The sequence below is a fragment of the Sapajus apella genome, unplaced genomic scaffold, assembly GCF_009761245.1.
Source record: "Sapajus apella isolate SASKATOON/1434 unplaced genomic scaffold, GSC_monkey_1.0 scaffold81, whole genome shotgun sequence".
NCBI lineage: Eukaryota > Metazoa > Chordata > Mammalia > Primates > Cebidae > Sapajus > Sapajus apella.
Genome location: NW_022437021.1, coordinates 8,986,599 through 9,004,354, shown reverse-complemented (window position 1 = coordinate 9,004,354; position 17,756 = coordinate 8,986,599). Strand labels below are relative to the sequence as shown.

Below are 17,756 nucleotides of genomic sequence, written 5' to 3'. Positions count from 1 at the left end.
CTCTCTCTCTCTCTCTCTCTCTCTCTCTCTCTCTCTCTCTCTCTCTCTCAAGACAGGGTCTCTGTCATCCAGTCTGGAGTGCAGTGGTGCAATCACAGCTCACTGCAGCCTTGACCTCCAGGCTCAAGTGACCACCTCAGCCTCTCAAGTATCTAGGACTAAAAGCATGTACTACCTTGCCCAGCTTGACCAGCTAATTTTTAAATTTTTTTTATAGATGGGGTCTCACTATGTTGTCCAGGCTAGTCTTGAACTCCTGGGCTCAAGCAATCCTCCCAAAGCATTGGGGTTACAGGTGTGAGTCACTGTGCCCAGCCAAAATTCAATTATGTCTTATGTACACCTTACACACATAGTCTGAAGATAATTTTATACCATATTTTTAATAATTTTGTGCATGATACAAAATTTTGAGTGTGTTTTAATTGCAAGACTTCACATGAGGTCAGGTGTGGAATTTTTCACTGTGGTGTCATGTTGCTGCTGAGAAATTTTGGATTTTGGAACATTTTGGATTTTGAGATTAGGCATGCGCAGCTTGTATGTAGAAGTGGCACAGTAATGATGATCCAGAGAAACCATCACTAAGAAACTGGTATTTTAACAGGGCTTTTCAGGGGTTCCCCACGTAACCAAGGGGCAGGAAGAAAGAAAGGGTATTCTGGGTACAAAGAATAGCACATACAGAAACATGGATATAAAACATCATGTGAGGAAGATCAGTGAGATAAAATTTTAAGTCAAATACTATTAGAAGCAAATAGTTTTTCTGGGAAAATTGAAATATCTTTTATTGGGACTGTTCCATTTTTACCTGGGAGGAGGCTCTATTTAAAAATTGATATTCCAGCTGGGTGTGCTGGCTTACATCTGTAATATCAACACTTTGGGAGGCTGAGGCAGGTGGATCACTTGAGATCAGGAGTTCAAGACCAGCCTGGCCAACATGGTGAAACCCTGTCTCTACTAAAAATTAAAAATAAATTAGCTGGGTGTTGTGGCACACACTTGTAGTCCTAGCTACTTGAAAGGCTGAGGCTTGAGGAGAATTCCTTAAACCCAGGAGGTGGAGGTTGCAGTGAACCAATATTACGCCACTGTACTCCCTCTGTGACACAGAGCAAGACTCCGCCTCAAAAAAAAAACATTATTCCTATAAAATACTCTTCATTATTAGAGGAGAAAGGTAAATATACCCTTCTTGATGCTTCAGAGTCATATAACATCTTCACAAATTGAATTTTATCAAATTACTTAATGAACAACTGAGATATGGAAACCTGTTTCTCAGAGACAGTAAATAACTGCATTTTTGCTGAATTTTTTGTTTCAAAAACAAAGAGAAAATAATTTCCTCCTGAAATGATATAAAGTGTCCCTAATGAAAAGTCCTTGCTGTAAAAGTCCTTGATAATTAATCCAGAGTCTTGTTATCATATTGTATTATATTGCATTGCATTGTATTGTTCTGTACTTAGTCATGGTAAACTAATAGGCTGAGTGCAGTGGCTCACACCTATAATTCCGGGACTTTGGGAGACCAAGGTTGGAGGATCACTTGAGCCCAGGAGTTTGAGACTAGCCTGGGCAACAGGGCAAAACCAGGTCTCTACAAAAGATATAAAAATTAGGTGAGAGGATCACTTGAGCCTGGGAGGTTGAGGCTGCAACAAGCCATGATTATGCTACTGCACTCCAGCCTGGGTGACAGAGCAACACCCTGTCTCAAAAAAAAAAAAAAAAAAAGATAAACTAACAATAATCATACGAGTCTCATGAGGGAGAAAAAGGGGGTTAATGAAAACCAAAAAAAAAAAAAAAAAAAAAGAAAAAAAGAACAAGACCTAGTGTTTGCTAGCACACAGAGTGACTATAGTTAAAAGTAATTTAATTGTACATTTAAAAATTACCAAAAGAGTATTACTGTATTGTTTGTAACACAAAGGTTAAATGCTTGAGGTGATGGATTCCCCTTTACCCTGATGTGATTATTACACACTTCATGCCTGTGTCAAAGTATCTCATGTAACACATAAATATTCACAACTATAATCCTAGCACTTTAGGAGGCCTAGGCAGAAGCATCATCTGAAACCAGGAGTTTGAGACCAGCCTGGGCAACATAAGGAGACCCCTACCTCAGCAAAAAATAAATTAGCCAGGAGTGGAGGTACACACCTGTGGTCCCAGCTATTTGGGAGACTAAAGTGGGAGGATCACTTGAGCCCAAGAGGTTGAGGCTGCAGAGAGCCATGATTATGTCATGTCACTGCACTTTATCCTGGGTGACAGAGTGAGACCCTACTCAAAATAAATAATGAATTAAATAAAATTTTTAAAAAATTTTAAATCATTATATGAAGAAAAATTACAAATCTAAAAAGAATAAAGCATCAGTGGCAAAATACATATTTATATGTTGTTATAAATTATATATTTAGAAGATACAGGAACTTTTCAGGGGTTAGGTAAGTTCCACAGAATACATTGTATTTATTGACTTTTTCTGTCATGCCCAGAAGGGCTTGCTTAAGATAAGAAACTATTTTTCCTTTGAAAAATTAAACAGCTCTTTGACCCTTAACTAAAAACTATTGTTTTGAACAATTTTGCAGAAGATCTAGATTCCATTTTTTACTTGAGAAGTTTTGCATTTATAAATCCACAGTATTTTGAATTTACATATATCCGTCAAAGACACATTCAGGTAAAAAAAATTGAGGATATATTTAAAGAATACATGAAAAAGTCAATTGATAAATTAAACTGACACATATTTCAACATACTTATATATAAAAAAAATAAACTTTACTTTCAAATGACAGATTTTTACCCGCAGAGTAAAAGATCTTTATGCAAAAGCAAGATAGGGATTCTTCAAGAATCTAGAAGGCAATTATTAGGAGTGGGAGAATATAATAAGGAAGGAGATTTCAGTTATACTTCCTGTACTCCCTCTTCTATAAGGATGTTTCTAATGAAAAATATAACAATCATGAAGACTTTTAGATAATTGTTTCTTTTCTTTTTTTTTTTCTTTATGGCAGCACTTTTATTTTTCCTTACACAATGACGTGTTGCTGGGGCCTAATGTTCTCACAAAACAGTAGAAAACCAAAATTTGTTGTCATCTCTTTAAAGAATCGAGTTGTGTACAAAAAAAACCTTACATAAATTAAAAGGATGAATACATTTACAGGTGTAAATGCAAACTGCTTCCAACTCAAGGCAAGTAACAGCCCATGGTGCTCTGGCAGGAAAACATCAGCTAAGAAAGGAAACCGGGTCCTATGGCTTGTGCTTTCCAACCCTGACAGATTGGCAGCCCTTGCCAGCCTCTAGAACAATCCCAGAACACTCAGCCCTGACACATGAATACCCTGCACAGATAGGAGACTGCTGGCCACGCAGACTCACCAAGCCAGACTTGTCTGCCTGCAAGCACGTTCTTAGCCACGAAGTGAGCAAGCCATATGTACTAAAGGTTGAAATCAAAGATATGTACAGAGTAAAACAAATAACAAGGGGAAGAGTTAACTTGAATACAAGTCAAAATCAGCAACAAGTTCTACCATCCAGTGTTGATATCAGATACAAGCTTCAAGGACAATTTCTTTTCGAAGGCCTATTCCAGTTTCGTGAGGCTAACATGAAGTGTATGCATTTGCCAGCGGCAAATTTATACTTCCAAATTAACCCATGCAGCAAATGCTAGGCATCTGCTCTCAGTCCATTTAGAAGCATTTGCGGCCAGACTCATCGTACTCCTGCTTGCTAATCCACATCTGCTGGAGGGTGGACAGTGAGGCCAGGATGGAGCTGCCGATCTACACGGAGTACTTAAGCTCTGGGGGTGCAATGATCTTGATCTTCATGGTTCTGGGTGCCAGGGCAGTGATCTCCTTCTGCATCCTGTCAGCGATGCCTGGGTACATGGTGGTGCTGCTAGACAGCACAGTGTTGGCGTACAGGTCTTTATGGATGTCCACATCACACTTCATGATGGAGTTGAAGGTGGTCTCGTGGATGCCACAAGATTTCATGCTGAGAAAGGAAGGCTGGAACAGCACCTCCGGACGCCGGAACCACTGGTTACCAATGGTGATGACCTGGCCGTCGGGCAGCTCATAGCTCTTCTCCAAAGAGGAGGAGGATGCAGCTGTGGCCATCTCCTGCTCGAAGTCCAGGGCGATGTAGCAGCTTTTCCCTGATATCACGTATGATCTCCCGCTCGGCCGTGGTGGTGAAGCTGTACCGCGCTTGGTGAGGATCCTCATGAGGTAGTCGGTCAGGTCCCGGCCAGCCAGGTCCAGACACAGGATAGCGTGGGGAAGGGCATTGCCCTCGTAAATGGGCACCGTGTGGGTGACCCCATCTCCAGAGTCCATGACAATGCCAGTGGTGCGCCCAGAGGCGTAGAGGGACAGCACCGCCTGGATAGCCACGTACATGGCCAGGGTGTTGAAGGTCTCAAACATGATCTGAGTCATCTTCTGTCTGTTGGCCTTGGGGTTCAGGGGGGCCTCGGTCAGCAGCACGGGGTGCTCCTCTGGGGTCACACGCAGCTCGTTGTAGAAAGTGTGGTGCCAGATTTTCTCCATGTCATCCCAATTGGTGACAATGCCGTGATCGATGGGGTACTTCAGGGTCAGGATACCTCGCTTGCTCTGGGCCTCGTCGCCCATGTAGGAGTCCTTCTGGCCCATGCCGATCATCATGCCCTGGTGCCAAGGGCACCCGACAATGGAGGGAAACATGGCTCAGGGGGCGTCGTCCCCAGCAAAGCCAGCTTTGCACATGCCAGAACCATTGTCGATGACGAGCGCAGCAATTTCTTCTTCCATTGCGACCGGGGGAGGAGTGGGGTAGCAGAGTGGTGAGAGAACACTGTACATGAGCTGGCAGCAGCGACTGAGACCAGATGATTGCTCCTTCACATGTTTTAAGTGTGTCTTCCGCTGCCTACCTAATACAGTTACATGATATTAGTTGTGAATATATTTTTTCAATTGTCATGAAAATGCTGTGTGTGAAATAGTTTGCAGATTTAATCTAAATTTTTAGTTTAACACTTTGTGATATGAGGTAAAATCAGCAAGAATCCATATGAGGCATCAAGCTGGAAAAGTTTTCACTTAGTGGTCATGTGAATTGTACGTTGAGGAAATTCAGCAATATGTCCAATGTTATGATAACCATTTACAGTGAATAAATATGAAACAAAGATATTGTTCCCAAGTAGCTTATAAGCAAAGTAGAAGATCCATAAATCATTAAAATATTTAAATAATTATTAAATTGTATGAGACTCACTACAAAGCAATACAAGTTATATCACTGTGAACAGAAGTAGTCTGAAGATCTTTTTGAATGAGGTAGAAAACCAAATGGACCTTGGAAGATAGATGGACTTTGGATCTTTTGAATAATAGTAGGGATATAGTTAATGCTGGAAGAGCAAAGACAAGGAGATGATAAGACTTTCAGTATATAAGTAAACTTGAGTTTTAAATATGTTTCCCTCATAGAGTAGCCTTGTAACTTGCTGTCTCAGTAGCTGTATTTAAGCTTTACAAGTGTCAGAATCTGCCTTATAGTTAGATTTGATGAGTTTATAATGTAGCTTAAAATCCATATAATGAGATTCTTTCTTTAATGGTTTTATATCATTACAGTAATCAAAATTAAATTATCTTATTTTGAGAAGCCAAATTCCTAAATAATTCCTATTGAGAATCTAAAGAGAAATTAGCTATCTAGAAATTTAGAGGTAGATACCACAGGAAAGTTCAGAAAATTAGCTGTGATAAATCTAATCTTGCTACTTCCATAGTAAATTAAACAATTTACCTTCAGTGTTCCTTCTATAGAATCATTGTCTTAGTAAGGGAATGATAAATTGACTTATAAATAAGTGATAAATACAATCTATCACATATAAAATAATTTCATTTTTGGATAGCAGGCTAACTTCATCATTGATTAGAGTTTTAATTAAAGTTAAATGCTAGATATCACATATTTAACCTTTAATTATCACTGACAATATCATGAAATAATGGCAATTATTGAGTAATTTAAGTTGAAACCATTTTTAAGCTTGGCCAATTAAGAAAAAACATAATTATTCTTCATATTAACATTAATTGGATTACCTTTAAGTAGGTTTTGATATTAACTGGGTATATTTCACTGTTTCTAGGGTAAGTGATAGGATTCTTTGGTTGCAAGCAACCACAATAAACTGTTGTCCACAAATACAATTCATTATAAAGACATCAGCAACTCACAGAATGGATAGAAAGACTGGATAAATAGGCTTCGAAAGAAGGAGATTGAGCTACTCCAAAGGGCTGGAAGCAGGACCTGCAATAATGTCTCTTTGCTGGTACATTCTCTTCAGGGCATGGTAAAGTGATTAAACTGGTTTGTTTATTTATTACTCTAAACAGATGCAAAATACAAGGATGAGGTTCTCAACCTAACTTAATTCCCTTGCCTGTCCCATAGTGTACTTGAGTGGTGAAAGAAAAGGCCTTACACAAGGATTCTCCAGGAACCTTTCCTCTTCACAGTGGCAAAGCGAGTGCCAGGATTTATTGTCTCCACATTCTTCACAAAAGAATGGGAATAGATGCTGCGTGGAAGAAAACTATACCTCTTCCATACACTGAAATCTTTATCTCCTGTTTCAGAGGACCAGGCAACTGCTCATAAAAACATCATTAGGATTTCTAAGACAAAGGTCTAAAGGCAGTACCTTAATTTGTCATTAGGCAAAAATCTCCGTGGACAACAGTTATATAAAAACAATTGTAGAACTTCAGTTCTCTTTTCCATTTAATGAGGTATAAAACTTTTCACTTTCCAGAAAGAATACATTCTAAATTGTAGGTTGTTCAGTTATTGACTGTGTTCTCCCGGTGCCATTTCCTCATAGATGCACATTTGCTTTTCCCACATTCTGCCTGAATATCTTCTGTAAGCCAATTATAACCTTGGAGTTGAGTTTTCCAGTGATGTTCACTACATTTCCTCAAGATATGGAATATATGATAGAGAATAAACTAAGAGAATCCAAAATAATAGTAGTTTATCATAATAGATTTTCTGGCCAATATTTCCTATTTTTGTTTTGAATAATTTTTCTGTCAGTCATAAAATTTTCCCAGTCTCTTTGTAAAGCTTTACTGTTTTCATTTAAAAAAAATGTTCCAGTACTTTAAAAGTCCTTTTAAAACTTTCATTTCTTTTCCAGTGAAATGAAATTGTGGTAACTAGGCTAAAATAATATCTTAATGGGATACATTTACTAACTTTGGCCTATTTTAGCATTCCATCCTGAGACAGAATCTAGTATTCACATCAGATAATGTTTCTTTGTTGACATAGTAAAACAGATATTTTCAGTGCACATAGATACCCCATAAAATCAGAAATATCAATCTGCAGCCTGTTAAGAGACAAATGAAATACAGTTATATCATTAGTATCATTGTAAACAGCCAGGGTGGAGTACAGGCTGATTTTCTTTAGTGCAGTATTGTGCTGCCCTTACCTCACTGACTCACCTCTCTGTTACCCACAACAGGACTTTTATCTGTGGAAGTTAGTGGCAGGCACATATTACTTCCCTGCTTCTGAATTGATGGCTCAGAACATTGGCACACTAAAGCCATGGACTCCTGTTGGAGGATGCAGGTTACCTAAATGGTACTTTAAGGCCTTTTAGAGGTAGAGTAAGACCTTTGCTTTTAAATTCTTTTTTAACCATCAACTTAAATGTTGAATTAGTCCTGTGACAATGATCAGTTCGTTTGTGAAGTCAGAAATTTTGGCAAAAAGCAAATTCTTTTCTAAGTTGATATTAGCAAGTAACAGTTCTATAAAAGTTAAAACTGTGGATTGTTACAATGGCTTCATCCTGCAGTTAAAACATTTATAGTGGATTATACTGCTCAGTGTAGTTGTCACTGATTTAATCATTTTCATGAAGATTTATCAGTAGTTACTTTTATCAAAAACAGTTATGGGATTCAAGCCAGCAACAGTGTGTTAAAAGGAAAAATATTTATGAGAATCTCATGGATTTTTATATTTTTCTGCAGTTTTTTCATTTGAATCGCTTTTCCTTCACTTGAATTAAATTACTTTCATAGATTGTTTCTGAGTTTTGAGGCTAGGAAATCATACACATGGAATCTTTACTTTTTAAATATTTTAATTGGCTTGATAACCTGTATCTTTAAGATATCACTTTCTTTTAGTTAAGAAATAAAATGCTACTTGAGTTCTTTAGTACTTTAGTAATAATGTGAAAAGACAGTCAGTCTGAACTTCACAAGCAGTGATTTGTTGTAACCAGCAGAAAAAAAATGAAGAACACCTATTGCAGGAGAACAAACAGTCATTGTCCCAGCCATCCTTGCTATAGTTCTGTTCACAATCTATTAACATACCATTTTAAAAAGATAAATTTTGGGGACCTAAATTGATACCATTAGGTTCCTCTGCCATTGTAGAACAGTGAAGACAAAAGCACTCACCATCTTAATATTCACAGGACTGTGCTAAAGAATAATGATTTAAGATCAAGACAAGAGTTAACTGCCCATCTCACCAACCAGTGGCCTTCCCCAGGAGCTCTGGATGTCAATGCTGTTGCCTTGGATACGTTGCTTTACCGAAAACACAATAAACAGTGGTATGAGTAAGTGTAATACTTTTTTTTCCAACTAATTAATAGTTAGTGGCTATCCGCTTTGGTTTCTTAGTTACTCTTTCTAAACTTATTATCTTAGCAAAGACAAGATTTAGGACTACTTTGGTAAGGTTAGATTATCTGAGAAATTCTTAGGCCGTATTGTACCAGCTGTCTGCTTTTCCTTTAGTTGAATCTTCAGCAAGTCCTTCAGTTAAATCTATGAGCTTGTGTTTAATGAGCCATCTATTTTTGAATTCTAGCATTGGTGTGGTTATTTGCCTTAGGACTAATTTTTTCACTTGTTATAAAACACAGTTTGAAAGAATAGAAAAATGTTTACTTGTTTCTGGTGGGTCTGAAGAATTCTATTCATTTTCCATAAATCTTATTTTTTAAAACTGTATTAGATATAATGACTTCACCTATGGGCCACAAGATCTTTTTCTTATTTCTTTGTCCTAATGTTCAGGACTATTTCATTTAGTTACAGTATCCTAATGTTGAGAGAGCTGCAAAATCTTAGGCTGTTTTCCTTCAGGTAATCTTCATCTTGAAACTCTAAGTTCGTAAGTTGTATTACCCACTTTCCCACCTTAATCACTTTTTCACTATTTTAATTTTTCTGTCTTAAGCTAATTTTCTGTTTTTCCTGATATCCCTCCATTTCATCCCCTTCTGTTTGATTTCTTCCCTTCCCTCTCTCCTTTCTTTTTTCTCTTATTTTCTCCCTTTTTCCTATCTCTTTTTGTTTCTTTCTCCAGTCTTTTAGAGTCCTTGCTTGTAAATTTCCCTGGTAGAGTCACATATCTATGTATGTTTCTTAGGGTACCTTTCACTAGGTTATTAGTAGCCAGATATTTCTACAAGGAATATTTTAATACAAACAATTTCCACCTGCTTTACTCTGTGATGTGTTTTGTTTTTCAAAGACAGAATTCAAAGAAAATTTCACTATTTGTTGTTAAAAACAAGTACTGGAGACTGCAATGCTTTTTCTTGTTTCATTGATTATTAGAGATAAGTAAGAAAAGATGAACATATTGTTTGCAGAATAAATCAGAACTCTCTTCAACATCTATTAAACCATACTTAGTATGATTCAAGGTACTGACTTTGCATATTTATAAATTGGGATCTAGTTCCCTTATATACCCTTATGAAAGTTATTAATAACTAGAACATATCTCATGCTGGTATATAATTTTTCCTTCCTGTGGGTTTAATTAATAGAAAAATTTATTTCTATTTTTAATTTATGATTGAAAAATTAAATTTGTAGCAATTCTTGGCACATTTACCTTGTCTACATATGACATATGAGATGGTCCTGTTTTTTAACTGCAAAAATATTAAGACAACATTAAAACCTAAGTTAAAAGACTATGCCTGTTTATTATAATATTCACATTGAGAGGTCAAATATTTTAGCCAGAAAATGTGTACAGTTGCCTTCCTATAGAGTTATCTATTGAGAAGCCAGTAAGAAATCTAAAGTGGAAGATTAATTTCTAGTGCACTCCTGCATATGCAATAGTGGCTGGTTTTTACAAAGTACTATAGCAGCAGATAATTGTGGTCTCAGAAAAGAAGGCAAGGAAACTTCTTGTTCATCTGTTTAGCATGGATCTAGATTTTATACTTCTTGACTCCGTTATTCCACCAGCTTAAGAAAGGATATCCTAGCATCATTCTTTAATCTGGCCTGTCCTGATACTGCTTTTGTATGGCACTGTTTCAAAACTGATATCCCAAAACAAAAAAGTATGCAGCTAGGGTGTTGTACAGAGATCACTTTACCTAGAGTTTAAAGCCAGGACTGGTAGTAATCTCTGCTACTTACTTACTATGTAACACTGAGCAATACTTCTCGTCCTTACCCTTTTCTTTATGCACATGTAATACTGGGGATAATACATGTCTAACAGAATTATAAAGATCAAGTGAGGTAATAAATTGCTGGCACCTAATAGCTAGCTTCTCAGTAAATATTTATAGTCTATGAAGTCTTACATTTCTACTCTAATGTAACCCTGTATCTTCCATGTTTGGAGAGTGTATTCCCACCTAACGTCTAAACTTTCTGAACCTTATGTAAAATTTAAATGACCAGCTCATCCCCAACTGTTCTGAATAAATAAACCCAATTGTCACATATAAAATGGAGGCTTTGGATTATCAGAATAGAGTTCACCATAAAAATCATGTTTGAAACCAATCACAGCTTTTCATCAGGATCCAGTTTTTTGTCTTGTCAAACTTTTAATATATTCCAAGACTCCTGAACTACCTGATCACGGGCTCCTTTTGATTAGACCAATATCTTAAGTAAGTTCAATAGACATTTATTGAGAACCTACAAATTATGAAGGCGATGGCTAAAACCTCTTTAATAAGGAACATTAGCACTCTTGACAATCTGGAGAAAGAAACTGACCCTATAAATCATTACAGTTTTAATGATAGTAGATGATTTTTCCTAGTAAAGGTATGGGATGTCTATAGCTATTTTTCTAGGAACTCTGTCACTTCATTCAATCAGCTAGCCAAAGACAATTTAAGAAGAGAGTGTTAAAAGAAAAACTTGAGACAAATTAAGTTATACAGAATTTATCTGAGCAAATGATTCATGAATCAGCAATACTCAAAACCAGAAAAGGTTCAGAAAGCTCTGCCCAGCAGTGGATGTAGCAAGCTTTTATAGGCCAAATAAAAGCAGAGCAGAGAATTCATCTGATTTGCTACAGCTAAGCAAATACCTTATTTAGCATGGTGTGATTAATTTGCTGCCTGTGATTAACTGAATCTCAGCTGTTTGTGATTAGCTGAAACCAGGCTGTTTGTTACCAAAAAGTCTCCTGGATTAGGCTTTGGTTTGTTTACTAAATTAGATTGCAGTTTGTTACTAGGAACTCAGAGTAGAAGACAGCCTTAGGCCAATGGCTTCCTGTTTGTTGAATTTAACAACATTGTGTTGTTTGATTTAATGAATTTGTTAGTCTTCTTAAATGAAGCTACTGAATAATTTGGTCATATTGTCACCTACTCATGGAAGGATCCCTCTCATAATTGAAGATCTTAAATTTATTTATCTTTACTGTACTGTTTATAAAATTTTAAAAATATAATTTCCAGTTTATTGATTACTTAGACCCAGCAAGATTAGCTCTGCCGTATTGCATACATTTTCCTGTATTTCAAACATGATATGGGATGTTTGAAATATAGGTTTTTACAGTAAGCCTATCATGCTTTAACAATTTAATATGATATGTAAAAATCTGTAATACTTTAACTGTAAAAGCCTGTTATGCTTTAATAATGTAACATGATATAATATTAAATATTTAAAGCATGACACTTCCTGTAAAAACCAAACAAGTGTATAAAACATGTTCCCTTAACACACACATATAGAATAATTATTTACTTATTTGTTTCCAATAAGCTCTGCTTTAATATCTTTATATATATATGTAAAGTCTAGGTCACATGAGTTTGTTAAATAGTTCTGTTAGGTTATCTGTTACATAATCTTATTAGATTATTGCCTAACTCACCCATTCTTACCCCAAAAGATTAGATTCATTATCATCATATTTATATTTTCTACTTAAGTTTTTTTAGTCTTTTCAGTTTATCATCGTTTCCCAATTTGGCCATCATTCACATTGCAAAATTATTGAGAATCATGAGCTCTTATGTGCCTTCATGATCTATTTAGGCTTTTAATTTTTTATAATGACTTTCACTTCATATGTATTCACGGTTCTCCTTCCCATTTATGTCTTTCAAATATTTTTGGAGTAGGAGTTTCTAGCTGCAGAAATATTTTACAATTTGTAAACTGGGCATTGACCTAACTCATATATGCACTTCCTTGTTAGGTTTTCCTTGCATCCTTCCATTGATTTTAATAAATTAAGAGAATGTAGATATTTTCCTGTAGCAAATGATTATTTTGTTCCTTAGACATATTTCTATGAAAACAAAGAACAAAAGTATATCTTTATCTTGATATACAGTCATGTGCTTCTGTGTATACAACATACATATATTTGTTTTTATTTTCTACATGTGGATAATGTTTATCTCCTTCTATGTATCACACTCTGCTGCCCAGTGACTACCAGATAATGTAAATTATTTTTGACCTTAACAAAATACTAGGAAAATGGGTCAAATGCATAGATTAACCATTTATTATTTCTGATTATTGATATAAAATATAAGATTGTAGAAAATTTATTAACAAGTAAATTCAGAACTATTTCTGAATTTCCTTTTGATTTGCTTTGTTATCCAGTCCCATGTATACGTTTATATTTGAGCTTTAAAAATGTTCAAATAAATGTGGAATTTAGTAGATTTTCCCAAATACCTATGACATAATTCCTACAAGCTTAATTTAAATTATATTTAAAAGTGGCCAGGTGCGGTGGCTCACTTCTGTAATTCCAACACTTTGGAAGGCCAAGGAGGGTGGATCACTTGAGGTCCAGAGTTTGAGATAAGCCTAACCAACTTGGTGAAACCACATCTTCACTAATAACACAAAAATTAGCCGGGCATGGTGGGGCACACCTGTAATCCCAGCTACTTGTGAGGCTGAGACAGGAGAATCGTTTGAACCTGGGAGGCAGAGGTTGCAGTAAACTGAGATTGTGACATTGCACTCCGGCCTGGGCAACACAGTGAGACTCCATCTCAAAATAAATAAATTAAAAAAAATAAATTACGTCTAACAATGGAAAGGTAAAGACTAAACTACAAAGTTTTGTATAATTAGAATGCATGACTCTTACTGTCTTGGGTTCTTATTTTAATTAAGCTACTGATATTTAAAAAATTATCTTCTGAGAAATAGTAATAGCTGTTAATTGGATTAATGAGTCTGGTGAGTTACTTTTAGTCTTACTGTGTGATGTTGATGAGTCAAGGATTCTAAGATAGGGCTTAGTCATGGCCTTATAAAGACAGAGCTCTCATAGATCTTTTACCGCATGACAACAAAATGTTTGTCAGATCGGGTGCCAGTCACATTGGAAATCAGGTAAAAATGGGGAAACCCAAACCCATACTGTAAGGTACAATTCTCAATATTTTATCAATGAGGTACTTAATTTTGGGTTGGAATTTTTGTTAGTGCTTTAGAACATTATCTACCAAATTCTATTTCCATATTCATTTGCATTTGGTTAAGTTCTAAACTCATGAATTGTTTACTAACTGACAAATTAAAGGGGAGAAAGACTCTAACACCACTTTGGATTCAGAAATACGGTATTCTAAAAAGAACCTCAGTAGGTCATGCAGAAAACTCATTTTGTGTTTCTATTGTCAGAAGCTGCTTTTACAGGTTTCTTCCCTCTAGTGGATGACAGTCTTGGAGAGTATTGTAAATACGTACTGTCAAATTTTTAGTCCTTAGAATATTTGGATGAATTCTATGTCTTTTTGCTTATGGCTATTTTATACTGTTTGTAAGTATTTCTATAAATTTTTTTAATTTAGAAATATTAACAAGTTTTTTATGATTAAAAATCAGTGTCAGAAAGTCATCTTTAGCTATCATTCAAGTTAAAAAGTAAGCCTCCTACTTAGTGTGCACAGAAAAAATAATTTGGAAAGGAAATGTATTTATAACTGCTTTTTAAATTCCTATGTCCCAGTTTATTCTGCCATAAAGTGCAGGTAGTAATAATTCTAGCTTCTTATGGTGGTTGTGAGGATGAAATAAGTTCATATATATATGTAAAAAAGTGCCTGGAATATAGTAAGCGATAAATATTAGATACCATTTTTATTGCACATTACATAGCTCATATAAATGTTATCTGTTGTAATCATCATAAGTTTCCTGAAATAGTATAATTTCCTGGTACTTAAAAATTATTTTAACTAAGGACTTTAATACTATAAACATTTAAAAGTCATCATATTATAAGGTGAGAACACTTTATAAACTTTAAACTGTCAATCTGGTTTGTTATTCATTTACTAAAGCAAATTATTTTTCCCCTTTTCTCCCCATTTTGAATTGAGTCATGATTAACATAAAATGGAGACTAAACATAAGCATTCAGATAACATTTAATATACATATTTTTGAAAATTTTTAACTGTCTACATTTGTGTATATGAATAGAGATAGCTGTGAAACAGATCATTTAAATTACATGTGCATTCCTATAAAAATTATTGTAAAATATATTTCTAGGAAATTAGATGGTGTTTGGCTATCTTGGGAAGTAGATATTGTGGCTGAAAAACATATAATTTCCCTAGACCACTTACATATGGAAATAATAATTGTCCTCTTATGTAAAATGTAACACTAAAGATGCATTTATCTTTTGAGTTGGTTTTATCCTGAAGAACCAAACATGAGGAAAGGTTAATAATAAGCTTTCATTAACTTTCCATTTATAACTGAATTTATTATTAAACATACTTAACTTTTTATTAGCTTAATAGAAAATGGGCCTCAAAATAGCAACTAGATGAGAAGAATTTAATCATCTTGATGTATATTAATACAAACAGGTATTTTATTATCCAGCACTTTGTAAATTTCTTAATTCCAGGAATTTACAATAATAATTTATTTTTGTTGCTGTATATAATCTGTAATAACATCAAGGCCATCTGTAATAATGTCAAGCCACTGAAGAATTCTGAAGTGCTTAAGAGATACTAGGTCATTAGTGTTATGCTAACTTCATATCTTCATTAAGAGTAATCCAAAGATTTTCTGTTCTTTGAAAATTGGTAATAACCATAAGTTCTCATTTCTTAACCATCTGTGTAATCAAAAATTGGTATGAGGATTATGTCTGACAAATTGTCTTTCTTTTCTGTTTTCCAATGGATTAAACACATATGCCTTAAAAGAGGATAAAGGGAAGGTGTAATGTAGATTGCACCGAAGCCAAGAATATGAAGCAAAATTTAGTGGAAATGCTGGGGAGAATTATAACCAGAAATTTAACAAATTGCAAAAACCATCAGAGAACCGCTCAAGAAATTCTTTCTTTTGTGAGAGGAAATTCAAGTAGTGTTTCTTCTTTGCTTTACAGGAAAAGTTATCAAAGTCTTGACCAGTTATCAGCAGAAGTTAGTCTTTCTCAGACTTCACTGGATCCGGGCCAGTTACAAGGAGATGGAAAACAAGACACATTAAATTTAATGAGTGAAGGTAAGAAAACAAACTATATCAAAATTATTCTTTTTCTATACCATCTATATTTTATTTGCAGATGATTGCCTGAAAATAATATTGACATCTCTTTGAATCTTGCTAGAAATTAAGCAGATATTATGGGTAAAAATTGTCTGCCTTTGTATCTTTCTCAGGAGGGTGTGGCTAACCTTTTCAAAACACTTGTCTTTGTTACCTTCATTTACTCACTTCCTGTACTCTTTTTTTTTTACCCCTGCCAATCAGACTTTGGTGTCTCTGCCACTTTAATAAAAGGCCACATCAAGGTAATCAGCTATTAACATATTGCAGAGAACTGCTAAAGTCAGTTCTGTCTTATTCCATTAAACTTCTCAGCAGCTTTTGACACAATTGACCACTTCCTCATTCTTGAATCATTCATGGTACCTGGTTTATCAAGTATTTTTAAAAACCTCAGGAACGAGCATAAAAGTGTTTGATTTTTTCCTATTACTGCTTTCAGATGTGTAATATCAGAGCCTCTCTCTTCCCATTGGGTTGCATCTTTCCAATATCATTTGACCAATTCCCTAACTTTTCAGGCTAGTTTGAATTATACAGTCCCATTTCAGTATCTTTTATTTTTATTATTATACTTTAAGTTCTGGGGTACATGTGCAGAACAGGTAGGTTTTTTACATAGGTATACATGTGTCATGGGGGTTTGCTGCATCTATCACCCTGTCATCTGCATTCCGTGTTTCTCCTAACACTGTCCCTACCCAGCCCCCCCAACTTCCTGCTATTCCTCTCCCATCCCCCAACAGGCCCCAGTGTGCAACGTTCCCCCTCCTTGTGTCCATGTGTTTTCATTGTGAAATACCTACTTATGAGTGAGAACATGTGGTGTTTTGTTTTCTGTTCTTGTGTCACTTTGCTGACAATGATGGTTTCCAGCTTCATCTATATCCCTGCAAAGGACATGAACTCATCCTCTTTTATAACTGCATGGTATTTCATGGTGTATATGCACCACATTTTTTTCATCCAGTCTCTCACTGATGGGCATTTGGGTTGGTTCCAAGTCTTTGCTATTGTGAGCTATTGTATGTGCTGCAATAAACATACCTGTGCATGTGACTTTATAATAGAATGATCTATAATCCTTTGGATATATACCCAATAATGGGATTGCTGGGTCAAATGGTATTTCTAGTTCTAGATTCTTGAGGAATTGCCACACTCTTCCACAATGGTTGAATTAATTTACATTCCCACCAGCAGTGTAAAAGCATTCCTATTTCTCCACATCCTCTCCAGCATCTGTTGTCTCTTGACTTTTTAATGATCACCACTCTCACTGGCATGAGATGGTATCTCAATGTGGTGTTGACTTGCATTTCTGTAATGACCAGTGATGATGAGCTTTTTTTCATATGTTTATATGTTTCTTGGCTGCATAAATGTCTTCTTTTGAGAAATGTCTGTTCATATCCTTTGCCTACTTTTTGATGGGGTTGTTTTGTTGTAAATTTGTTTAAGTTCCTTGTAGTTTCTGGATATTAGCCCTTTGTCAGATGGGTAGATTGCAAAAATGTTTTCCCATTCTATTGGTTGCCAGTTCACTCTAATGATAGTTTCTTTTGCTGTGCAGAAGCTCTTTAGTTTAATTAGATCCTATTTGTCTATTTTGCTTTTGTTGCCATTGCTTTTGGTGTTTTAGTCATGAAGTCCTTGCCCATGCCTACATCCTGAATGGTAGTGTGTAGGTTTCCTTTTGGGGTTTTTATGGTGTTAAGTCTTACATTTAAATCTTTAATCCATCTTGAGTTTATTTTTGTACAGATGTAAGGAAGGGATCCAGTTTCAGCTTTCTGCATATGGCTAGCATG

The 17,756-nt window shown here is 35.5% G+C and overlaps 1 protein-coding gene and 1 pseudogene across 7 annotated transcripts in view; one reads left to right on the top strand and one right to left on the bottom strand.

The window, feature by feature from the left end:
* RUNDC3B (RUN domain containing 3B) overlaps positions 1 to 17,756 on the top strand; it is a 174,835-nt gene that overhangs the window by 146,254 nt on the left and 10,825 nt on the right. For 2 of the 6 annotated variants that reach the window (XM_032253021.1, XM_032253019.1), the window contains 2 exons: positions 8,565 to 8,705; positions 15,782 to 15,900. In XM_032253021.1, coding sequence (XP_032108912.1) covers positions 8,565 to 8,705; positions 15,782 to 15,900 — 260 coding nt within the window. Of the gene's footprint in view, positions 1 to 8,564; positions 8,712 to 15,781; positions 15,901 to 17,756 lie in introns of all 6 variants that reach the window. The other 4 variants (XM_032253020.1, XM_032253018.1, XM_032253023.1 and 1 more) reach the window with 2 other exon arrangements.
* Positions 3,589 to 4,942, bottom strand: LOC116533311 (annotated as a pseudogene). Its single transcript, XR_004261197.1, has one exon. The product of XR_004261197.1 is annotated as an actin, cytoplasmic 2-like (transcript).